Source organism: Giraffa tippelskirchi, chromosome 3 (assembly GCF_054371585.1).
Source record: "Giraffa tippelskirchi isolate mGirTip1 chromosome 3, T2T-mGirTip1v1.2.pri, whole genome shotgun sequence".
NCBI lineage: Eukaryota > Metazoa > Chordata > Mammalia > Artiodactyla > Giraffidae > Giraffa > Giraffa tippelskirchi.
In genome coordinates, this window is record NC_137277.1 from 100,572,471 (window position 1) to 100,598,753 (window position 26,283).

Consider the following 26,283-nt stretch of genomic DNA (forward strand, 5'->3'; position numbering starts at 1 on the left):
TTTTTCGATTAACTCAGTTGCATACATCATTTCACCTTCATCTGTGAAGACTTCATCTATGAAGCCTTTCACAGACTGCAGAAAGAACATGCATTATTTAGTGCTAAACTAGATGAAGAGGCAAGTAATATCTCTTACTCTAAAGCAATTAATTTATATGACAACCATTCTTCAAAGAGCCACCTAACAGCAGCAATAACACCAGTACTGGATTCTTGGCTTTCTGTGTTTTTCAGTTTAAAATAATTCCACTTAGACTGACATATATACACTACTATATATAAAAGAGATAACTAATAGGGACTGATGCTGAAGCTGAAGTTCCAATACCTTGGCCACCTGATGCAAAGAGCCTACTTGTTAGAAAAGACCCTGATGCTGGGAACGATTGAAGGCAGGAAGAGAAGGGGACGACAGAGGACGAGATAGTTGGATGGCATCATGGACTTGATGGACATGAATTTGAGCATGTTCTGGGAGTTGGTGACGGACAGGAAAGCCTGGCAGTGCCGCAGTCCATGCGGTCGCAAAGAGTCAGAAACAACTGAGTGACTGAACAACAACAATAAGGACCTACTATATAGCACAAGGAATGCTACTCAATAGTCTCTTAAGGCCTATATGGGAAAAAAGTTTTAAAAAGAGTGGATATATGTACATGTATAATTGATTTACTTTGCTGTACACCTGAAACTAACATTATAAATCAACTATACTCCAATAACAGTTAAAAACAATCCTACTCACTTTAATGTGCAGGCTATGGATTGAATTTAGGCTAATTATTAATTGGTAAAACGGCTCTCATACTTGCAAACACAATCCGCATGGGAAACACACTCATTTGATAAGCCCCAGGGATTTAAACAATACTAAAACAAGTTTCTAATATATTACTTCATATCATTCTTCACCTCTCCTTAAGCCCTGTGTATGATTCCACTCTGCCCCTCAGTGTTTGAATTACTAAAACTGTAGCTGCTAAAATATCTTCCGTAGGACTGGTCCTCTACTTCCTTCCGAAAGTGGATTACGCACTGCAGACGACCTCATAGCCTGGCGCAGGTAGTCTGCCTTCGGTCGCCATTCATAGAAGGATGGGTTGCTAGAGGGAAGGGTTGCTTGAAGGCACCAGATCAGAGAAGAAATTTGTTAAACCACAGCTGCAGGGAACCCAGGCAGTGGGGCAACTGATTATTTCCAAAGATGGACAGAGAGGGCGCCCTTCCACAGAGGCGCGCACAGCCAGGACGTGGCGGAGCGTGGAGCCCGGGTGTTTCAGGGCTCAATCAAGTTAGAAAACCTTTAGGGCACTGACGGCAAGTGAGTGTCAAGAGACCTGGACACGTGGATCAACAGTAGGAGACTACAGAGCGGAGCCACCAGGAAGCAACGGTTGCAGGGTTTAAGTTTTCCTTAAGTCTCAGTAGGGCTTTCCCTCCTGTCCCGACCCGCTTCTCAGCGTACCCAGTCTTGGGGACTCCGCGCCACCCCACCATCTTTCTTATTCCGCTCCCTACGCATCCCCGCCCCGCCTCTGGGCGATCTCCCTGCCTCTCCCACGAGCTGCCTTTGCCCGCCTGCTGGGCAGCGCCAGGCCCCGGGCAGCAGCCGGGGAGCCCAGGGGCGGAAGCACGGCAGGGGCGGGCTCTGCCGCCCCCCCACCCCCCGCCCCTGCCAGCCCCGCTGCGGGGCCAGTGGCTGGAGCCCCGCGCACAGCCAGTCGCGGGGGGCAGGGGATGGGGGAGGCAGGGGAGGGGTACGCCAGCGCTGAATAGAGCCAACCGCATACTTCAAAAGGGTGCCGGGCTGCGCTTCTTTTCCGCGCCCCGGGAACTTCAAAGCGGTCCGCGCTGCCCCGGCCGCTCCTCTCCCAGGCCTCGCAGACCGGGCGCGGCGCCTTGTGGCCATGACCCGAGCGCTCCGCGCCGCGCTCCGCCAGGCTCTTCTGCTGCTCGCCGCCGCCGCCACACTCTCGGCAGGTACCACAGGCTCCCTTTTCTCCGAGCCCGCGAGGGTGGAAGTCGGGGGCTGTTTGCGGGTGGGCGAGGGATGGGGGAAGAAGGTGCTCCGAGCTAAATGACCTTCCTCGGGGACGGGTGCGTAGCGCCAGTTGGATTGAGAGGGGCGTGGGATAGGGCGCAGCGTGGGCACCTGACGTCTGATAGCGGGGTAGACAGGTGTGTCGAGGATGAAGCTACCAGGAGGAGGGAAAAAGCTACAGGGACGTGGGGGTATGGGGTTAGAGGGGAGCTGAGGGGAGCTGAGTGACAGATTGGGGGGCAGTTTGCAGCGGAGGGAGTAGGAGAGTGTTTGTGGGTGTGCGCAGGGCTGGGAGTTGGGTGGCACCATGAGTTCACTCTGCTGGGGCTTTAGGGACGCTCCGTGCTGAGCTCCGGAGAGCTGAGCAAGGATGAGGAGACGGTGGTGGGAGGGTAGGGAGTGGTGGTGGCAATTCAGTCTGAGTTTTAAGAGATGAGGGTTACCTCAAAAGCCGCTGGTGCCAAGCTCTGTAGGTGGGAGTGGGAGCTTAAATCTGCGTGGTTTGCAAGGCACAGTGCTTTCGAGGTATGATCTTTACTAAGAGTTGCAGGGGAAAAAATGTTCTGGCAAGAGTCCCAGCACTTATAACAGGTCTGTGCTTTGATAGGCTAAATAGAACCCTCGGCCCAAGCTAGAAATTAAACATTTCTTTATAATGTTTACTAGAAACTGGGGCAAATGCATCTTTTAGTAAAATTACAGTGTGCTATGATGAAAAACCCTTTAACTCTAAAACTCTTTTCATTATAACGTTATTCTGGGTTATGGAGAGAGACCAGGAGCAGATTCCTTGCTAACTCATTCTTTAAACATTCCAAAAAGACATTTAAGATATTTGCACATAAAAACTATGGTGTTTTTCCATTGAGCTGTACTTTGTCCAAAGATGATTTTGATGCATTTTTGTTTTCTTAGATGACAATCTGTTTGACATTAATAGCTATACTCCACTGTGGGTAGTTTTCCTCTTAGCGACATATGGGGGAGAATGTTTTGAATAGTATGATTGCTGTCACATGTAGAGTCAGTGTTTCAGATGGTCTGAGAGACTTACCAAACATTATATTCAAATGAGAATATAATTGTTGGAAGTGATCAGTTGATGGAATATGAGGATTAAAACATTTCAGTTATCTTTGAAAAGGCCAGCCTCTTAGGAGAGCGGTTACCCAGAGACTTGACAGGAAGATGATGTGATAAAGGGAAACATTTGTGTTCAGAGTCAGTAAATTCATCAATGGGAAGAAAAATGGCTATGGAAAGTCTTTATAAGAAATGGGCAGAAACTCCACTAACTTGGAGTATTCAAAGTGCTCTTGATGATTTAATTGAATTTACACACTTACCCACACATACACAGTCTGCTGGAGATCACAGTTCTGACTGGGCACCTCTAAAGTTGCCTCTGAAGGCTATCTGTATACCCTTTTTTATTTCAGGGTACTAATAGTTTTGTTGCAGACGTTTAAACAGTAGACTCAATTATTTTTTAATCTAGCTTGAAAGGTTTATTTTATTATGTGACAGAATCTTTAGAAAATTTCAGTGTTTAGAAACACTAGGCATAGCAACATAGGAAAATATGCCCTGCTATGTTCTCAAAAAGGCATGGAAACTTTTGAAATTAAAATGTGTAAAAAGCAAAGAAAATAGATCGTCCCTTCAAATTTGCTTGTTTCCTGAAAATTTGAAAAAAGAAGTGAAAGTTACTTAGTCGTGTCCAACTCTTTGTGACTCCATGGACTAAACAGTCCTTGGAATTCTCTGGGCAAGAATACTGGAGTGGGTAGCTGTTCCCTTACTCCAGGGAATCTTCCCAACCCAGGGATCAAACCCAGGTCTACTGCATTGTGGGTGGATTCTTTAACAGCTGAGCCACCAAAGAAGCCCAAGAATACTGGAGTGGGTAGCCTATTCCTTCTCCAGGGGATCTTCCAGACCCGGGAATTGAACTGGGGTCTCCTGAATTTCAGGCAGATTCTTTACCAACTGAGCTATTCGGCAAAGGCTATGGAAAATGCCTGATGTGGAGGTAATGTGGCAATATAGTAGAAAAGTACTTATCAAAATCGAATTTTTACAGTGAAATTTTCTATGTGGAATGAAATCATTTTCAAATCTCTTTAAGAAACTTTACTTCTCTTTGTGTCCCACAGAAAAAATATAGATTGTGCATTGCATTTTTAATTCTTGTTTTTATAAAATCTTTGATTATTTGATAGAGGATTCAAGGTAATTTATTTCATCTTTTAAATTGTTTTTCTCATGCAGTTACCTTCATTAGTTTTGACTAGTCACTTACAAATTGCATTGTTAATCACACTTACCATCTTTTGAAAACATACATGCCATGATTGACATGTTATATGAGAAGTTGCTATTGACACAGTGACATAGCAAAACTGCATGACAGAAAACACCACTTTCCAATTTGACTCTGCTGAGCACCAGGCCTAGGACCTGAAATATCTGAAAATATTGATGAACTAATAAACCCTTTTCGCTTTGGCTGTTCTCCTCCAGCATCTCTAGCACCTTACGTGCGTTAAGCCTTGACAGCAGAGTAGAAATCATTGCTCCTTGTTGAGAATCTCAGAGGGTAACTGCTGATTTGGTAGAAACTTAGAGAAAATGTTTATTGGTCTGGACTGGCTAAAAAAAATTAGGTTGCTCTGAGTTGCTCTAATTATCTAGTTTCTGTGTTCCTTGGTGTTTGATAAGGAAGATCTGACATGACCTCACATTTATCATGTGTACTAAACAAAAAATTACCAGAAAATGTCCTGGAGTTCTCAAATTTGAAGCTGGACTTGGGTATTATACAGATTTACACATTGTATATCCTCTACTTATTTCATGAAAGTCCTTTGTCTTCTAGTTGGAAAGGATTATTAGGCCTCTAGAAGGCTAGGTGCTGTTACTCTAAAAGTGAAAAGATCACTTTCATTTAATAACTCAAGTGGGAGTGGGGGTTTCAGGTAATGAGTTTTGTCTTGTTTTCCAACTTAACAGCAGTTAGCAGTTCCTACTATACATTTTAAGCTGCGCTGAAAGTGAAAGCCTTGGACTGACTGAGTTTGTCATGCAAAAGATGTCACCTTTGCCTTTCTTTAAGGACAGTCATTTACTGGTTGAGTGACACAGATGTAGCAAGGGGCTCTGTGGTTCTGGACTTCTTTGGACTAGAAGCAACTCTGTGCAGGAGTACTTGGGGGCATGTTTCTTCATTGTCTCTACTGCCTGAACCCATTGAGAGTTCCTCCGTTTTACTACAAGGATGCAAAAATGAAGCATTTGAGGTGTGAGAGTATCAGAGGAGCAAAGGATGGCACCCAGTTTTGACCTAAGCAATAGAAGAGACCATTAAGAGAGGTGAGGCTAACTCCAGGAGCAGTCTGGGGTGGACTGAGGCATGGAGGCAGAGAGTTGGAGCTTGGTGTTGGCTATGTTGAGTTTTAAATGTCTATTAAGCACTGACTGGAGATGTCGAGTGAGCAGTTGATTGTATTGAGTCTCGAGTTTTGTGGGTAAGACTAACCTGAAGCTTAAAAATCTAGAGCCAAAGACATCTAGAGATGATTTTAAAAGCCACATTAAATAGTCATATTACTTAGCAAATGTCCAGTTAAACTGAATTTCAAATAAACAACAAATAATTTTTTAGTATGTTACAAATATGACATGGGACATACATATATTAAAAATTAATTGCTCTCTAATATCCATTTAGCTTGGCATTCTGTACTTTTATCTGGCAATCTAACACTAAAAAACAATTGTAGTGAGATGAACTGCTTCAAATATATGAATTCCAAGCTTTTGCATTAGAAAATGCACCTATTTTCCTGTCTTTGTCTCTTAAAACTTCTGTTCTTGTTCTGCTGCCATCTTCATATGTATCTCTGAATAGGTCACTTCCAAGCCTTTGAATTGGATGTCTCCATGGCTTAGTCAACAGTGAGGGATACCCCGACTTTCCTAACTTACAGGAAGGAGAACCTTGACATGAAAGGATGTGTGAAAAAGAAGTACTCTCTAGACTCTGTGAATGATTTATTATTATGTGAAAGCAGTTGGTTTTGCCCAAGGTTATTTTTTTTTTTAATGTGTTTGTTACTTTCAAATCCATTTTTAGAGTACAGGGGGACTGGTTCTAACCTGGGATACAGAGATTTGAGGATGCTCAAGTCCCTTACATAAAACTGTGTAGTATTTGCATGTAATCTATGTGTATCCTCCCATATACTTTAAATCATCTCTAGATGACTTATATTAACTAATACAATGTAAACACTATGTAAATAGTTGTAAGTACAATGTAAAAACTATGTAAAGAGTTGCTGTGCTTGCATGCTAAATTGCTTTAGTCCTGTCCATCTCTTAGCAACCCTATGGGCTGTAGCCTGCCAGGCTTCTCTATTTATGGGATTTTCCAAGAAAGAATACTGGAGTGGGTTGCCATGCCCTCCTCCAGGGGATCTTCCCAACTCAGGAACTGAATCTGCGTCTCATGTCTCCTGCATTGGTAAACAGGCTCTTTACCATTAGCGCCATCTAAGAAGCTCACCAACACATGGCAAATTTGGTTTTTGCTTTTTGGAACTTTCTGGAGGTGGTTGGTTGCATCCACAAATGTGGAACCTATGGATAAGGAAGGAGGCCAACTGTATTCTCCTTTTGAAAGAACTCTAGGCAGTAGCTGAGATCAAGCTTGTTGTATTTTTCTTGGCAGAACCTGCATCTCTTATTGTAAATAAGAAAAAGTTAAGGAGAGAGGAGAATGAATAGAGTCACATATGACTTAATAACCTGACACAGTTTGAGATTCCAGAACAGGTTCCTAAGAGAGTGATTTCAAGTCCTTCAGGAGAGGGTCAGGGATACATAAATATCATCCAGAGGCTATGTAGTTCCTGCTCTAGCTAAGTCTTGACCTGCTACCAAATAATTAGTGTTGGCTTCATTTTGAGATATGTAGGGGAAAAGTATCCTATAAATGATCAACTGTGGGCATGAATCATTAATTAGCTCAAACAGATATGTTCATATGTATATAAATAGTTTATTTTAATAAATAATCAAACAACAGGATTAATTTTCAAATATAAGTAGAAAACAGAACTAAACAGGAGAAAAAGGAAAAGGTTTAAGAATAGAGTGTGTATTATCTATCATTCTTTAACATTTATATCTGTGTGGCTTTTTTTGGATGTTTTGATTGCTTATGACTTCATATTAAAAAATTTTCACAGCTAATAATAAAAAATCTCAAGATTTTTCTTTATGTTGTTTAAGAAATTGGGATAATATTGGAATATGTTCATAAGTGATATAGAAGTTCCAGATGAATGCACAAGTATATGAATATACTAAAGCCATCAAATTATATACTTTAGATTGGCAAATTGTATGGAATATTATTTTACTTCAATAAAGCTGTTAAAAAGTAGTTTTGATAGTAATAATAATAATAAAAAGAAATTCCACTTTTGCTAACAGACTTAGAAATACCTGAATACTGTCTCGGCTCAGCTGTGGGTCTCTTCCAGTCTAAGGGGAGTTACTAAGGGGGACATGTAGAAAACGAAGGGAAAGTAAGTCAAAGTAACTTTCTTTGTCATCTGGTACTTTGGCTTCGAATGGTATGGTGGAACTCTAATATCTTCCCTTTTTCTAAACTTTAAAAAATTAAATAACCTAGGATAAAGAAAGGGGGTTTGTGATAAGTCAGAATCCTAAATCCTGACACTACGATACCATCAAAGGGTCTTGCAATTCTTGGATGAAGCCAGAGTGACAGAGTGGGGCCCCTCTATCTTCAGTAGCTCACGGTAGTTCAGCCTTCATAGCTCTGACAGGGGTTCCAGGCCGTAATCGCAGGGGTGACTGCTAAGCAGGAGAAAGCCAGAGTCTATGGAGAAGGGTGGCTGGTTGTGTTCTATGATGAAGTGGATGCTGCCGTTCCCATGCTTTCTGTGAAAAGAAGTAGGAGACAGGGCCGTGACCAAGAGCTCTGTGCCTTTCATGTTCTTTGAAAACTGGATCCCTGAAGCATGTGGGCCTTTTAGTTCCCTGGAACCTGAACAGTAATGATCACTACTCCTTTGCATTTAGGGATCTAGCAAAAAGTAACACAGAGAGAGAGGAGGTGAGTAGGAGTGTGAAAGAGATGAGGAAGACTTTTATTTCCATAGAAGTCAACCTTCCATTATTTTTCACTCTTTTGCCTTATCATGTGGCTCTTGAATTCATCTGCTCTGATTGACCAACAAGATTCTGTTCTGTCCTGATGCTTCTCTTTTTCTCCTCTAGAATAACTTCACTCTTCCATTGTTTTCTTCTTCTTATTTAGAGTAGGTATATGAAGATACTGTTTCTTTGGAATTGTTTTAAATTAATCCCCTCAAGAATTCATGGGTGAATCATTCAGTATGAGTCAAGAGCTTGGCTTATTACTTTCTTAAAACGATTTAAATGTGTCAGTGACTTAAGCATACCAAATTAGATCAATCTACTTTTTCATTAAACTTTTCACATCGAGAAAATGATTAGGTTGCTCTAATTTTGCAAGTAAAACACACATATTTTCTTCTAATTTGTTTTATCATTTTTGTCTCACGCTAAGGTAAAATGACAGAGGTAGATGCCACATCTCTGTATGTTCATTAAGCTCCCTCTAAATTTTTCATTCAGTGCCATGATTGAATTAATACTCTGGTCAAAAACCAGGTTAGAAAAAAAATCTAATCCATCAGAATCTGGACAATGATCATTTTAATGCAAAATGTCTAGTTTCATAAATGCATGCTTAGTTTAGAGATGTTAACTCAGAGTGTGGTAATCCAGATTAACAGTTTTCAGGAACCAGATTGTTTTAAAACAGAGACAAAATATATTAAAGAATATTAATTCATCACATCTTATAGCTTCATCCCATGACATTTTCCTGGCCTGATGCTCTAGAAATTTTTTTTTTTTCTCCTTTCTGTTTCCCTTATTGCTGTTCAAGGGTGGAGATCTGCATTGTGAAGCTTTACCTCTCTAAACCATAGGGAGACTGCATTTGTGTTTAGTTACTCAGTCATGTCTAGCTCTGTGAGAACCCATGGACTGTAGCCCATCAGGCTTCTCTGTCCATGGGATTTTCCAGGCAAAAATACTGGAGTGGGTTGCCATTCCTCTAGGAGATCTTCCTGACCCAGAGATCGAACCCACATCTCCTGCATCTCCTGCATTGACACTCAAATTACATTCAAATTCCAAATTCCTGGAAATGTGTATTTCTGGGAAATAGCCTATACACTCTAAATTTGAAACATTGAATAAGGAATAATTATATGATTAGCAGAAGATTCCTTAAAGAATAATAAATGCATAGTTGAACGAACTTCTCTCCTTTTTAAAATCTTTCCCTCCTATAGCTGTTCTCTATAAATATTAGCTCTATTATATTAAAAAGTGTTGCTTTTTTGCACTTAGAAGAAAGTTGACTTTGTTAAAACAGCTGGACTTGAACTCTCCTTTGGATATTATCATTATCATAAAGATTTTCATAGTATTTCCTTATTACTTTTTAATACCTATAGTATTTGTAGTGCTGTCCCTCCTTTTATTCTTGACACTGAGCATTTGAATTTTCTTTCTTTTTACCTTGATCAGTCTAGCTGGAGGTTTATCAATTTTATTGATTTCTTTCAAATATGTAAAACATATGAGGTTAATAGCACAAAAGACAAGAAGAGGGAAATAGAAGAATATGATGATAAGATTCTTAGATTAAACTATGATAATTTAAAGGTGCATATTATAAATCTTGTAGTAATAACTAAAAAGGAAGCAGAGATGTAGGTTATAAACTAATATTAGAAATAATATAGATTACTAACAGTCAATTAAACCAAATGAAGGCAAAAATTGAGGAAAAAAGGAGAGATATAAAAATAAAAAGATAACAGATTTAAACATAACCACATTGATACATACATTAAGTGTATATGCTCTAAACACTCCAGTTAAAAGACGAGTATGGAAGACTAGAGGTAAAACAATACCCAACCATATGTTCTCTTCAAGAAAACCATTTATACACACATAGGTATGTATGTTGGAGAAGGAAATGGCAATCCATTCCAGTATTCTTGCCTAGAGAATCCCATTGTCAGAGGAGCCTGGTGAGCTGCTGTCCATAGGGTCACACAGAGTTGGACATAACTGAAGTGACTTAGCGTGCATGCATGCATTGGAGAAGGAAATGGCAACCCACTGCAGTATTCTTGCCTGGAGAATCCCAGGGACAGAGGAGCCTGGTGGGCTGCCGTCTATTGGGTCACACAGAGTCGGACACGACTGAAGCGACTTAGGAACAGCAGCAGTAGCCGGTATGTATGTGGGCTTCCCAGGTGGTGCTAGTGGTAAAGAACCCACTCACCAATGCAGGGGACTTAAGAGATATGGGTTTGATCCCTGGGTCAGGAAGATCCCCTGCAGGAGGGCATGGCAACCCATTCCAGTATTCTTGCTTGGAGAATCCCATGGACAGAGGAGCCTGGCTGTTACCATAGGGTAACAAAGAGCTGGACATGACTGAAGTGACTTAGCAAGCATGCATGTATGTTTGCAGGTGTACATATGTACCCATAAAGTTAAGAATATGAAGCTTCTACTTTTGGGTTACGCAACATTTCTTAGATGCAAGCAGCAAAAACATGATCCGTAAAAGAAAATATTGATAAATAGGACTTTATCAAAATTTAAAACTTCTATTCCTTGAAAGGTGCTATTAAGAGAATGAAAAAACAAGCTGAAAGCCAGGAGATAGTATTTGCAAGACACATATTTTATAAAACACAGAATGCATGAAGGATTCTCAGGACTCAATAACAAGGAAACAAAGAACCCAGTAAGAAGTGAGCAAAAGACCTGAACAGGAAGATACCTGAGAGAAATAAGCACACCAAAAAAATGAGGAAATGCTTATTATAACCACAATGACATACCACCACATACCTGTTTCAATGGCTAAAAAACAAAACAACGAACAAATGAAAAGCAAGATGACAATACCAAGTGCGGACATGACTGCTAAGTACCTGGAACTCTTATATATTACTGGTGGGAATATAAAATGCTACTTTGAAAAACACTGGTAACTTTCTATAAATTTATAATACACTTTCTATAAAATGTGGTAATCTCACTCCTAGATATTTAGAGAAGAGAAATGAAACTTATTTTATATAAAAATCTGTATATTAATATTTCTTACAGAGTTGTTCCTAATCAGCAAAAACTGGGGAAATATGTCCTTTAACTTGTGAATGAATCGACAAACTCTTGAACCTTCATTCAATGAACTTTCTGTAATTAGAAATTTAAAAAATTTTCTGTTTCTGTTTTGTAAATAATTCATTTGTATCTTTTTTTTAGATTCCACTTATAAATGATATTATATGATATTTGTCTTTGTTTGACTTACTTCACTTAGTATGATCATCTCTAGGGTCATCCTCATTCAGTGACTTGGTGTGTGCAACAACATGAATGAATCTCAGATGCCTTAAGTCTAATGGCAGAAGCCAGAATCAAAAGGCTACATTTATTCAACATTCTAGAGAAGGCAAATGTATAAGAACAGAAAACATCATTTGCAATGGGTTGGGGTGGAGGGAGGAGTTTTCTAAAAGGTGTAAGAGGAAATCTGGGGGAGGCATGACTGAGCTGAAGTTGTCAAAACTTAAATCTGTATACTAAAAAGGATGAATGTTACAGTATGTAAATTATATCTCAATAAACTTGACCTACTTCCCAAATTGGAGGGCATGTAAAGTCAGCAGATAGTTGTTCAAATTGGTTAATCAAGAACAGCACTATGTTTTTAGATTAATGTCCTATGATAAGATAATACCCTAATACAAAAATAATTAAGAGCAGGTGCTTCTGGAATGTGAGACTGGACAGACTCTTTTTATTTCAATTTTTTCTAACCTACTTTTTTTTTTTATTTTAACCACTTGCCGTTGTAACAACAAAACAGCAAAAATAATTGATTACAAATAATTGATTTACTTTTGTTAACTTCTGTTATATAAGTAAGGGGTTTCTGTACATATTAAAATATTTTTGTGTGTATCATCTTCAGTCTGTAAAATGGCATAGAGAGAAATGAAATCAAATTAGGATAAATAAGTTTGTGTTTCATTCATTAGCATGGAGTAGGGATTTTTTTCTTCTCTTAGGAAATTGCAACTGAGGGTCATTATCCATACACGGATAAAGTCCATTGTAAATATGGTATTGCTTACCTGCTCTTTTAGGTTAAAGTATTTGGTTCAACTTGAAAGGTCATTTATCACCTTCAAGAGAGCACTTATGGGCTGCTTCGGCTCTTTTTGTTGGTTTACTATAGCATTAAGCTTGCTTATGGAGAATTTTGCTTACAGCTGCAGTCTATACAAAGAGCCATTAATGCATTAACAAACCTTATTTTGCTGAGTCAGGTTAGAGGTACCCCTTGCTTAATACAGTGTCATGCACCCAGTGGGCAGTCAGCATTTTCTTGATTGTCTTCTACACACTCAGGGAAAATCACCGTGCCAATTTTGGCCCTCTTCTAAGACAAAAGATGAGAGGAAATGTTATAGAAAGATCATCAAGCTAGGCTAGTTTGTTGGTTTATGTCCTTGAGATCAGGTAAGATTCAAGTGTAGAGCAGGGGTCATTATGTGATATTCATGTATCTGAATTTTCAGGGATAGCCTTATTTTCAAATATGCTAGCCTATTTTTAGAGCACAAATTTAAATTTTTGAACTTGAAAGTAGAGTTGTTATAAGCAATGGAGTAACATGGTAGTGTACATGTGGGTGAATACCAGACTCTACCATCAGTGTTTTTTTAAAGGCATGTGCAGAAGAGTTGGCTGAAGATATCCCTATGATATCCTCAGTGACTATGGATGAACTAAGTACTTTAACAGAGTGAGAAGTGATGTTAAAATTTTGTTTCTGACTGCAGCATTAATATGTGTTCATTATAGGAGATTAGGGAAAAGTGTTGAAAAATGTGAAAATCATCGTTTAGTTTGAGAGATAATCACTATTAATGTTTTGATATATTTCCTCCTAATCCTTATTTCTCTGCATATGTATGTAAAGGAAGGGGAACACATGTAAACCCATGGCTGATTCATGTCAATGTATGGCAAAAACTATTACAATATTGTAAAGTAATTAGCCCCCAACTAAAATAAATAAATTTATTTAAAAAAAAAGTAAAAAAAAATAAAAAATAAAATAAATAAATGGATTTATTTTTTTAAACCTAAAATAAAAGTTTTACTAAAAAAAAAAAGATCGTATCCTATATGTTTTATGATTCTACTTTTCATTTGATAGAGTAGTGAGCTACTCTAATTAAGTGGGCTTCTACCGTGGCTCAGTGGTCAAGAATCTGCCTGCAAAGCAGGAGCTGCAGGAGACTTGGGTTGGATCCCTGGGTCGGGAAGGTCCCCTGGAGGAGTGCATGGCGACCCACTCCTGTGTTCTTGCCTGAAAAATCCCATGGATAGAGGAGCCTGGTGGGATACAGTCTATGCGGTTGCAAAGAGTTGGACACAACTGAAGTGACTGAGCATGGTGCTCTAGTTAAATATTATTAAATACAGAATATTATGCCATCATATGTATTATCAAAATTTATTTAAACATTTTGATTTGGAGATATGTAGGTTATTTCCATTTTTTACTTTTGTGAATGATAATTCTTCAGTAGAAATTTTAAATAAAATATTGTTTTTCTGATTATTTCATATAGAGGAAGTGGGAATACAACTGCAAAGATTTTAGGAGTCTTGAGGCAAATATGTCAAATTCTACTCCCTAAAGTTTGTAAATGAAACTCCATCTGTGTATAAAGATGAAATTTAATTGATCCCCTCTTGTAATTTCTGGGTGTTATAACTTACAAAATAATATTAAATACAAATTACATCTCTGTTGTATTAATTTTCTGTTTTGATTATTAATGAGATCAAATCTGTTCATGTTTATTGACAGTCTTTCTTTCTCTGTTCATCTACTTCATTCATTTCTCTACCAACATGGACTGTAGCCTGCCAGGCTTCTCCATCCATTGGATTTTCCAGGCAAGAATACTGGAGTGGGTTGCCATTTCCTTCTCCAGAGAATCTTCCCGACCCAGGGATTGAACCGGGGTCTCCTACATTACAGGCAGACTTCTTATCGTCTGAGCCACGAGGGAAGTCTGAAGAAGTCATTGATTCTACTTTTTAGTAGAATCATTTTTGTGAGAAATTTTAGTATAGTTAATTATAGTATTATAATTATAGTTTATAATTTTATATAAAATTTTATATACAATTTTAGAAAAATTTTAGTACAGCAATCAATATGAGAGTTATAGTATTATAGTTATAGTTTAGTATAATTTTACATAAAATTTTAGAAAAATTTTAGTTTAGCGATCAATGTGAGAGTTAAGATTCTAGATCCTTCTACTCTTTGATCATGCTCAGATGCCAAAGTTTTTTGTTTTTAAGACAAAGAAAGTCTATTTGGAGTTGAAGCTGCTGATTTTATCACGTTAGTGCTGCAGTTTCACTACCAATGAAAATGTTAATCAAAGCCATAAAGAGTTAAATAGTCACAGTTATATTCAAGGAATATGGTTTGGGCTTTGAATGATGAGCTCTGAACAGCTAATAGTCAATAACTTATAATAGCAGGAACTTAATTTTTAGGTTTTTAACATCTGTGTGTCACATGTCTTATATAAAATAACTCTCTTAATCACCAAACCTTGTGAAATTAGAATTATTGTCCCTGCTTCCCCAGTGCATAGTCATGTTTAGAGAGGTGGAGAGATTTTCTAGGCTATGCAGCTGGTCAGGCGAGTGACTCAGGATTTCAAATACAGAGGTGGAGTCTTCTGAGGCAGAGGATCCTCTCTCTACACCTTGCTGAATTCCCACAATGTTAAATTCAAATGAAGAGAGCTACAAAGATAAGGGTTGTTTTTATTATTTTGCTATAGTTTTTTGTTTTGTTTTGTTTTATACTGGCTTATCATGGCAAAGCAGCAAAACTCAGGACAACCTGCCTTAGACTTTATCTCTTTTTTGGCTTAATATGAGTTGAGCCTTCCAAGGTCCTCTAATTCCTTGTATTCCTTCATTTTTATGTCTTGAAATATATTTGCATAGCTGGAAAAAAGCAAGGAGTTATTTTGTTTAACAATGCTTTGATAAACAAAAATGTTAGTCACTCAGTCACGTCTGACTCTTTGTGACCCCATGAACTGTAGCCTGCCAGGCTCCTCTGTCCGTAGAATTCTCCAGGCAAGAATACTGGAGTGGGTTGCCATTCCCTTCTCCAGGGAATCTTCTTGACCTAAGGATTGACCCCAGGTCTCCTATATTGCAGGCAGATTCTTTACCCTCTGAGCTACTAGGAAAGCCCAGAAAGAAAACATAATTCCAGGAAAAGACATGTAGCCCACCTTTCATAGCAGCTGTGATAATTCTTCAAAGTCTGAGAATTACATATATTTTTAAAATTATGAATTTAAAAACTCCATCTCCCATTCATCAGCTTCCACTCCTACTCAACTTTTTTGAATAGAGGAGCATATAATGCTGCCTCTTTTATGCTTGTACAGTGTAAGTTTTCTTCATAGTATCCAAGCTAAATAAACTTTTGAGTTTTGGGGTCAGTGTGGGAAAGTTGGATTCAGCCCTAGAGAAAACTTCCTTTTAAATCACTTGCCCTCCTCTTCCCCTTTCAACTCTTCACTTGTCACTCTATTTTTAGTTAGAGCAGCTTCTTACTTTGTATAGTTTCCTTTTATTTCTAGATTGAGAATTATCTATTCTTTACCATATCTGATCATAGAAATGAAGAAATGTGGATTGTGATAAAAATTTCTGACAAGTGAGCCCTTGAGAACTCTGAAGACTAACTTTTCAATTTTATTTGCTACTTTCATTCCAAATGTGAGACTGTTTTGTCTCTTTTTCTATCTACATATTCTTTTAGTCCTGTAGTTTGACTGGTAATTATTAGTTACTCTTTTCTTAATTGATTATTTTTAATTGCCTCCTTTAAATAAATCAGAGCTTCTTTAGCTTTTAAAACTTCACCTTTGTGTCAACTTTCTGTGTTTTATTCCATTTTTCACAAATAGATGAAATATGTCTTCTGTTTTCCTTTCATCACCAAATTCTCTGTGATCCTCTCCTACATGATTTCTATCTTCTCAACTTCACTGAGATTGAAAACACAAAACTAGGCTTCTATGACTCAGTGGAATTCCAAAGTATAAACTCTGATGATACACTTCAGTCTTTATCAGAATAATATAATATTCTTCTGAACAGGTTTATTTGAGAACTAAGATTCTAAGATAACTTCTTTGTTCTCTGGGTATGCATTCACTCACATTGCTCTGTCTCATACTGCGTAGTGGCCATCAATGCATTCACCATAAAGTCATAGAACTTTAGAACTGGGAAGGACGGTGTGTGTATATGTGTGTGTGTGTGTCTATGTGTGCGTATTAGTTGCTAGGTCTTGTGTCACTCTTTGTGACTCTCACGGACTGGAGCCCACCAGGCTCCTCTGGCGATGGAATTCTCTAGGCAAGAGTACTGGAGTGGGTAGCTATCCTGTTCTCCAAGGGATCTTCCTGACCTAGGGGTCAAACCCGATTCTCCTGCATTGCAGGCCGATTCTTTACCATCTGAGCCACCATTCTTTCTTGGGTGGATCAGTTGAGCCTCAAAGTTCATGTTACTAGAGCTAGGATTAACACCCCCATCTCCTAAATACACTGGGCTGAATCAGGACTCCTGGGCTATTCTTTCCTTTACATAGGTTCGTTTCTCCATGTAACAGAATAGCAATCTGTGCTTATCACTACAAGATGTTGCTGGAAATCATATCCTTCAGGAGTTGGTTATAATTGGTAATAATCTCATGGAAACAATATTAAAATTATGTGATGTGTTCTGATCAAGACTTCATCATAGATTTGAGAAGCAGTATATTGAATACAGGTCTATAATAATTCAAAAAATACCATTGTCCAATAAAATAGACTTAAAAGTGCAGACTGATCAAATACAGTATTAATATCGGTGCCCCTATAATGGTGGAAGCATTTCCACAGTGAATCACTGGCAGGTGAGCATTTGCCTAGGGTGAGCTCATTGAGTTGAGCCCAGAAGGCCCAGCAATCTGTTTTCTGAGCAAAGAAAACAGTCAAACACTGGTCTCCTACTATTAGCTTTCTTTGTAGCTTGGGATGCATGGCTTTTATTATTCAGCTTTGTTCAGTTTTTTTTGAACATTCCATATTGAATAAAAACAGCACTATGGATGGTTGCCTCTTCCATTTAAGAGAAAATTTCTGTGTGGATTGTGGCCATTAATCATAAACAAAACAGTGCAGGAACAGGTTGAACACTCTGAGTTCCACTTTTTGATGCACAGTCCACTGCCAGATTAACAGTTTGTATCAGAAAAACACAAAGAAATGTAACATGATGAAATGCAATTGTTTTTCAACATTTGAAAAATTTAAAAGATATCCTTGATCTTTTAGGCCCTGTCCTTAGATCTGTGATTTATATCCTTACTAACTTGGTTGGTATTATAATTCCCTTTCTTGATGAAAATGATGGTAATAGAGATTGCTTTTTTTTCAATGTTCTTCCTTGGGAAAGCAAAAATTTAGTTCAATCTTTGATTAAGTCTTAGAATTATTTTTGAGATTTTACAGGAGGGTGATATCCTCAAATCTAGTAATCAGTATTGTCAAGTATGATTTTATATGAACATCAACATAACTGCTCAATGGGCAATGGGATCTTACTGAATATGCCAATAAGACTTAAAGGCTTAATTATCAATTTTTCTTTTCTTAACAATTTGGAAAAACTTTGCTAGCAGTATTTGGATAGCTGGGATCTTATGGGGCAAGCAAGAGATTTCTTTTAATAAATTATGATCTAGCAAGCAGCAGCTTTCAAAGCCCTTCCCCTGGGCTAGGGGCGTGACAGTCAAGGGAATTGGAGAGCAGAAGCCCATTTTTCCAATGGAGAAGCACATTCAAGTCACCACTGCGTTGATCTGTTTCTAGACAAGTTGTACTCCCTACGTGTATGTGTGTTCAGTCCCTCAGTCGTGCCCCACTCTGCGACCCCTTGGACTGTAGCTCGCTGCGCTTCTCTGTCCATGGGCTTCTCCAGGCAAGAGACTGGAATGGGTTGCCACTTCCTCCTCAGAACCCGCATCTCCTGCATTGCAAGCGGGTTCCTTACCGCTTGTGGCTCAGCTGGTAAAGAAACCGCCTGCAATGAGGGAGACCTGGGTTCGATCCCTGGGTTGGGAAGATCCCCTGGAGAAGGGAAAGGCTATCTATCCACTCCAGTATTCTGGCCTAGAGAATTCTATGGACTAGTCCATGGCGTCGCAAAGAGTCGGACACGACTGAGCGACTTTCACTTTCACTTTTCACTTTCCTTACCACTAGCGTCGCCTGAGAAGCCCGTACTTTCTATTTCAAATGTCAAATAACAGAAAACCAAGGGTGGCAGATTAAAGAGGCTTGAGAAACGCTCTTCGGGAATGGTTCCTGTAAAAAGTAGCCGGCGTCTTCTCTCTGCTGCCGCTAGGTGGCACCCGGGATCCCCGGGATCTCTGGACGGAGACTGGGCAGGCAGGAGGAGAAGCCAGGCTGAGCTGACACGGTCCGGAATTCACTCGCGCCAAGGCCCGGCTGACCATCCTTCGGGTCCCGGCGACCCCGGGGAGGACCTGCAGACCCACCAGGTGAACAGGAGGTGGAAGTTCCCGGGTCCTGCGCTGAGGGAGGGCTCTAACCCCTGAACTGCAACTCTGGGGAAGGTGACTGAAGAAGCTTCCCAGATAGTAGCAGAGTCCAGGGGGGCCTTGGGAGGGTGGTGCTCCGGACGCCAAGATGCTTGGACTAGGAATGGAGTTCCGTCTGCGGAGTGGTTGTTACAGGAATATACTGGTAAAGTGGACACAAGTTAGTGCCCATGTGTTTCACCCCACAAGAGGAGCTATTTCCCCACTGTCCAGTGGGTGAGGACTGCCCGTGGTTTCCCCAGGCTGGTGGGACCGACTGGAAGCTAATTTGAGGACTGCTGAGGGTGGGGTGGGACTGGTACTCTGAATGGCGGGGGTGGGTATGTGTGGGGGGTTTGGGGGTGGGGTGATGGCAGTGGAGGTCGTGGGGAGACTGGGGATCGTGAAGAATGATTGTGTTCCTCAAGACTCACCTCAAAGAAGCCTCCCCTATCTATTCTTCCCCCTCCCCTGATGAATTAAGGAACATTCAGCCGCTGTGTCCTAATACGCTGTATACCACCTCTGGCTCCATTTAGCACACTGTAGTAATGTTCTTTAACACTGCCATTCATTTAGAGAATGGCCTTTTTGCTCTTCTCCCTACCTCCTTTCTTATCATGGTGTTTGATACATAGTAAATATTTGTGATGGTTAATTTTACAAGTCAACTAGGCTAGACCATGGTACCCAGATTTTTGGTCAACCACCAGTCTGGATATTGCTGTGAAGTTATTTTTAAGATGAGATTAACATTTAAATCAATAGTCTCTGAGTAAAGCAGATTACTCTCCTTTACTGGGTGGGCCTCATTAAATCAGTTTAAGGCCTTATGAGGAAAACAAACTGAGGTCTCCAGAAGAAAGAATTATGCCTTCAAACCATCTTCAGACTTGAGGTGCAACATCCACTCTTCCCTAGGTCTCCTTCCTGCTGGCCTAACCTGCAGATTTGGAATTGTCAGCCTTCACAATCTAGTGAGCCAGTTTCTTAAACTAAATCTCTCTTTCTGTTTGTAGATATAGATGTTTATATCTATAGATATATGTATACGTGTGTGTGTATAAATGTTTTACTGGTTCTGTATCTTTGGAAAACCCTAATACAATATCCTTTTTAAAAAAGGATATTTATCACCATATAACAAAACTTTATTTTCAGTTTCCAGATATAGATGAAATCATATATTTGTCTTTCTCTGTCTGCCTTTTTTCATTTAGCATAATTTTCAAGGTCCATCCTTGTCACAAATGGCAAGACTTCATTTCTTATTATGGCTGAATAATATTCCAGTGTGTGTGAGAGAGTGTGTTTGTGTGTGTATACCATATTTTCTTTATCCATTCATCTGTTGATGGACACTTAGGTTCTTTCCCTATCTTGGCAATTGTAAATAATATTGCAGTGAACATGGGGTACACATATCTTTTCATGTTTGTGTTTTTGTTTTCTTTGGATAAATATGCAGAAGTGGAATTGCTTAATCATATGATAGTTCTAGGCTTCCCAGGTGGCTCTAGGGGTAAAGAACCTGCCTGCTCATGCAGGAGACATAATGAGACACAGGTTCCATCCCTAGATCAGGAAGACACACTGGAGGAGGCCATGGCAATCCGCTCCAGTATTCTTGCCTGGAGAATCCCATGGACAGAGGATCCTGGCGGGCTATAGTCCATAGGGTTGCAAAGAGTCAAACACAACTGAAGTGACTTAGCACAGATCACGCATGCATGATAGTTCTATTTTAAATTTTTTGGAGGAACTTTACTCCGTAGTGGCAAGGTCATGATGTGGGAAAGAAACTTGTTATTTAGAGCTATAAAATGGAGACAGGTGGGTCTAGGAGGCTTAGTTATACGAAGTGACGGTCAAGGATTTGGAAGAATCCAGACTTTCTAGCCTATTAGGTTATAATAACAATTGTAGATTTTGTTTTATTCAATGTAATTGGATTGTAATTAGAATCCATTGAGAGTTACGCCTCTCCTAAGAGGAGAAGGCAATGGCACCCCACTCCAGTACTCTTGCCTGGAGAATCCCATGGACGGAGGAGCCTGGTGGGCTGCCGTCTATGGGGTCGCACAGAGTCAGACACAACTGAAGTGACTTAGCAGCAGCAGCAGCAGCAGGGTCAGCTCACCCACTGAAATATCAGTGTGTGAATACGGGAATGCAAACCTGTCCTTCACTGGTGCTCGTGTTTCTAACCCCAGCTCTCTGTCTGTCATCGATATGGTAACCCTAAAGTTACCTAAGTTGAGAATGAGCTCAGAGTAACAGAGGGCTGTAAAACTGGAGGGGTCTTTGTGTCTGTTAGTTGCTCAGTGGTGTCTGACTTTGCCACCCCATGGACTGTAGCCCTCCAGGTTCCTCTGTCTATGGAATGCTCCAGGCAAGAATTCTGGAGTGGGTTGCCACGCCCTCCTCCATGGGATCTTCCTGATCCAGGGATTGAACCCAGGATTCTTGCATTGCAGGTGGATTCTTTAGTCTGAGCCACCTAAAAATCTTCTAATCTACTTCCTGACCTTATGATATTTCAGATGAGGAGTCTAAGAGGTGGACAGGTTGAAAAATTTGTCTGAAGAGTTAGATGGTTTACGGTAGAGGTGGGCTGAAACTTCAGGTTTCATTTAGTACTAATTTTGGGTTGAGGATATTCTGAGTGGCAAGTACTAGAATTCAAGATGTGCTGGACTCTTCCTAAATTGAACTCTGCAACTGGAGGTGAAAGCAGTTTTCCTGGGTAGAATCTCTCCTGTTAGGGTAGTTCCATTCTTTCTCAGGAGAGTGAGACCTTCTTAAATAGGGAACATAATAGTCACTTGCACAAAAAAATTATTTTCCTTTGTGTTTGGTATACAATATTTTAGGAGTTCTGAATTTCTTTGGATATATCTGGGCAAATAGAATTCTAGAAGTTGAATTTTGGCTGAAGGTTCATTTGGCCAAAAAGTTTGCATTTGGGACTTCTCAGGTGGCACTAGTGGTAAAGAACCCGCCTGCCAAAGCAGTAGATGTAAGAGACATGGGTTTGATCCCTGGGTTGGGCAGACCCCCTGGAGAAGGACATGGCAACCCACTCCAGTATTCTTGCCTGGAGAATTTCATGGACAGAGGAGCCTTGGCAGGCTATAGTCCATGGGGTTGCACATAACTGGACATGACTAAAGTGACTTTGAACTAAACTAAACTAATATTTTGTTAAAACTACTTTCTTTGTCTATTCTTTCTTGCCATTAAGAAAGGCAAATACTTTGAAATGACCACATGGCAAGAAAATAAAAATTTGAAAAGAAAGAAAAAGGGAAGACAGATCCCTGCCTGGTTTCTTTTGACCCTGTCTAGCTTTATTTTGCAGACAGTAGTTCTGGTTGTCCTGGCTCCTTTCTTGTTGCTATACTTTTCACATTCAGCACACTGATGAGCTTGAATTATTCTTTTGTTAACTCAGAAGCCTGCAAATGATGAAAGGCAGCAGGTCAAACTTGAGACAGTTTTCTAAATTAAAAAAAATATTTTGTTTAATATCCAAGTCCCAAATTAGGGACATTGAATCAACTAATTTCTGGAAAAGAAGAAAGGGCATGTATCAGAAATTTAGGTAAGGCACTGGCCAATAGATGTGTTAGCATATAGCCCCCAAATGTAGGAAATCAATTTATTGAAAATAGTATCTAATTCGAAACAACTAATATTTCCGCACGGAATGTTATCAGTAAGAACAGTACACAAACACAAGTGATACCTTTAGTTCCTTTATGTAATCTGATGGTTTTTGCATTTCCAGATGCCAGGGTGTGCTTGCCCTCACGTGTAAATATGGATGAACATTTATTTTCTGGTTGATTAGGAATGTTCACATCCTTTGGTTTCATGTGGGTAACAGATGTCTTGTGGGTAACAGATGTCTTGGCTTTTATAGACTAATTGGCAAAAAGGGGGAAGAAGAGGATAATTAAAAGGGTGGGAGGAGACATAAGAAAAGTGCAATCTTCCTTGTGGGGAAAAGTCTAATAGGCGTTCTTATTACGGGTAATTACCTTCTTCTTCAACTTCATTTGCTATCCCTTTCCGTATGACTCAAGTACGGTATAATGAGAAAGTATAAAATAAAGAAATGTTAAGTCTGACCTGTTGTCTGCTAACAGATTATCCTATTGTAGAATATTCAAGTGCAATTGACTCAATCAACTTCAGTTTTTTAAAAAACAAAATATGAACGTGTCTTGTCTCTAATGGCAACCTATGTTTTAACTGGTAACACTAGAATTCTATGTTGAGTCTTGCATTTTTTATTTCCCACCAATTCACTATGTGCAAGATTAACTATGTTGTAGATTGTGTATTAGATACACATCTTAGGTTCTTTTTAGTTTGCTGTTTGTTCTCTGTCAGTGATATACAGTAGAGCTAATTGACTTGGAGTAAATGAGGACATTTAGCAATTGTTTGAAGCCATTATCATCAATAAATTCTCAATTTTGTCAATGTTTTCCATTGTGCAGGATTTAAAATAAATGTGTCACTTACTATGACTTAACTGTATTACTTCGGTCTGTATTATTCTTCTGATTGGTACCTTTTACTTTAAACTGAGGGATATTTTTATAGCCTGTTAAACATTCAGTGAGTATCTACATTATTCCTTGATAAGAACTATTATGTAATCATTTCTATAAGGAGCTAGTAATGCTTCCAAGAGAAAGTATTAGATTAGGTATACTTAGAAACTTACACTTAAAAAACACTTAAACCAACTGAAAGGTAAGGTTATTTATACTAGATGTAAGGCACAGGATATTTTACAACCTGTCTCTCAAAAAATAGGTAGAATTTGTTTAAAAAGATTATTTGAATAATAAAGATCAAAATCTCAGTTGTCCATTGTTAAGTAATTTTAGTTTGTTTTTGCTGTATTAGAATTATATTTTATTCTAAACATAAAATATTATTTTCTTGTATATAAAATATAAATGTTATAATAAGTTATATTTTATTTACCATTGATAGAAACTGGTGAGGTGGGAAGATGGTTTTTGTACTCATCTTGTTTTTAAAATAATAATCAGCTTTGGTAGGATAGAAACAACATTGTTTAAGCAGTCTAATGACTGCCACATAAATTCAGTCACTTGATCTTTTTGAGCCTCATTTCATTATCTGTAAAATGGAGAGAGTGACAACTAACTCCTGTGGTTGCCCTGGGAATTACATGCAATGAGAAGCACACACGAGACTAGCATATGTTTCGCTGCCGAGTACCTTATGGTTGTCTTCGCTCAGTGGACCCATATCCCTAAGTTATGTGCCTTGATTTCCAGGTTATGCTTCTCTTGGAAATAAAAAATTCAAGGAGACTCTGATGAGGAGTGTAGTTACAAATGGTTTGAGACTATATGTTGGGAGATTTATTCTTCCCAACTTCAAACGCTTAAAATATGAGACTGAAGAATAACCGCAGTAGGGTAGGTGTTTTTTTTTAACTTTAAAAGAGCTTTTCATACTTTGTGATTGTAAATTTCCATAAGTTGTAATTTAATAGAATAGTAAAATAAGTAATACTCAGTGAAACTTCAGGACTTCTGGACCTACCTGGTTCATTTCCCATTTTCAGAGGAAGGCGCTGAAACCCTGTAAGGTTAAAGACCTTCTTCAAAGTCACTCAGCAAGGGAGTGATAGCGCTAGGATTGGAACCTTCATCTTTTCCTGAATTCTTCATCTATACCATCGCTGGATCATCCTGCTGTGTCATCATCTGCGATCTAGCCTGGGCCATTAAAAGAATGAGAACGTTCAACTCACTTGGCAGTACAAAAGGAGATGCATTTCTTTGTAATGTTTTTCCAATGGTCTGTGTACCTACTTCATTCAGCCTTTCCTTTATGAATTACAAATGTATTTTGATTGTTTCATAGAACAACTAGCTCTAACTCCTCCAGTAAAAGGAGATGTAGTCACTAATTACATAGTAATTAGTAGTCACTAATTTACATAGTGCTTTCTAGGTATCAGGCATTATTCTAAGGGCTTCACATTGATTAATTATTTTATTTTCCATAACAGCACGATGAGGAGGAATCCCTTATCTTTCATATAAGGAAATGGAGGCACAGAGGAGGCAAGCAATAGCTAAATATGAAGGCCTCTGTCAAATTTGAATCAGAAGATGCTAGAGAGAGAGATTCTGCTGTCAGAAGATGCCTTGGTGGATGGGTCTTTATTATATGAGCTCTGTTTCATGCAGGAAGAGTGACTTAAAACATTTTCAAATCATCTACATTTTATATATCTAGTTCTACTGAATCCCAATCAGTCTACATTATAAGGTTCTACCACAGCACATAAATATCAACAAAAGATTATATTTATTTATATTGATAACCAGTGATATAAATAGAAGAGTAACCTGTTATGCTTGGTCCAGTGTTGATATAACAAAATGGTATTTTATTTCATGATTGTAAGTTCCTTAGTATGTAATAATAAAAATGCTTATAGAGATAGTATTTTACTGGTCAAGAAAAATTATCAAAAGAAGAGAGAATTTCTATTGATCAATATGTGTTTTTTCTCTCTTACACACGCAATTATATAGGAATACTATCTGTATTGCTTACATTGATATTTGAAGTTGAGTATAAAAATAGCCATTAATGTATCAAATATTTTACAGGTATAAAATCAGCTCCAGTGTGAGTAATTAGCAATTTCAAGACTAATTTGAGTAAAAATGGTTGGATGGAAAAACTTTGGACATTCAGATATTGCAGGGGGGTGTTGTGATTTAACAAAACCTTCATTAAGTAATGATAAAAAAGGCTTATTCAGCACTGTTCTATTTAAAAGTAATTCAAATGAAATTTGAATAAGTTACTCACAACCACTGGATTGTTCATGATAGATATCTTACCTCAGAACAGAAGTACTCTACCACTTTGATCATGTGAGTTAATGTGGGGGGTGTGTGTGTGTGTTTATTAAGTGGGGAAAGTTGTGGAAACTTGTGAAGGGAACAGATGAACAAAGTCTAATTTTTATTGATGTAGATTTATTGCATTCTACAATTGACGTGTTTTGCTCTGTTGAATAGATGTGTTCATTAAAGAAACTTGCCTGAAAGTCATGGTCTATATTCAAATGACTCTCATTCTAAGATGTATTCTTTAGTGAAAAGGGGGAAGTATAATGGCTCATCAATGCCTTAAAGGTACTGTGACAATACAATACTGTTAAAATAGCATAGAATATAAATGTAAAGAGTCACACAATTTTTTAAAGCTGTGACTATCTGCGGTTAGATTTGTGTTTTTATTTTTATTTATTTATTATTTTTTTGAAGAAGCAGAAAAAT

General features: G+C 38.8%; 1 protein-coding gene across 3 annotated transcripts in view; it reads left to right on the top strand.

Moving 5' to 3' along the window:
- The first annotated feature begins 1,838 nt into the window (after positions 1–1,838).
- The window catches only part of ACVR1C (activin A receptor type 1C), a 72,121-nt gene continuing 47,676 nt past the window's right edge, over positions 1,839–26,283 (top strand). Inside the window, exon 1 of one of the 3 annotated variants that reach the window (XM_081584821.1) lies at positions 1,839–1,982. In XM_081584821.1, the coding sequence (XP_081440947.1) occupies positions 1,910–1,982 (73 nt within the window). In that variant the 5' untranslated portion in view covers positions 1,839–1,909. Of the gene's footprint in view, positions 1,983–18,759; positions 18,890–26,022; positions 26,140–26,283 lie in introns of those variants that run through there. The other 2 variants (XM_081584823.1, XM_081584822.1) reach the window with 2 other exon arrangements.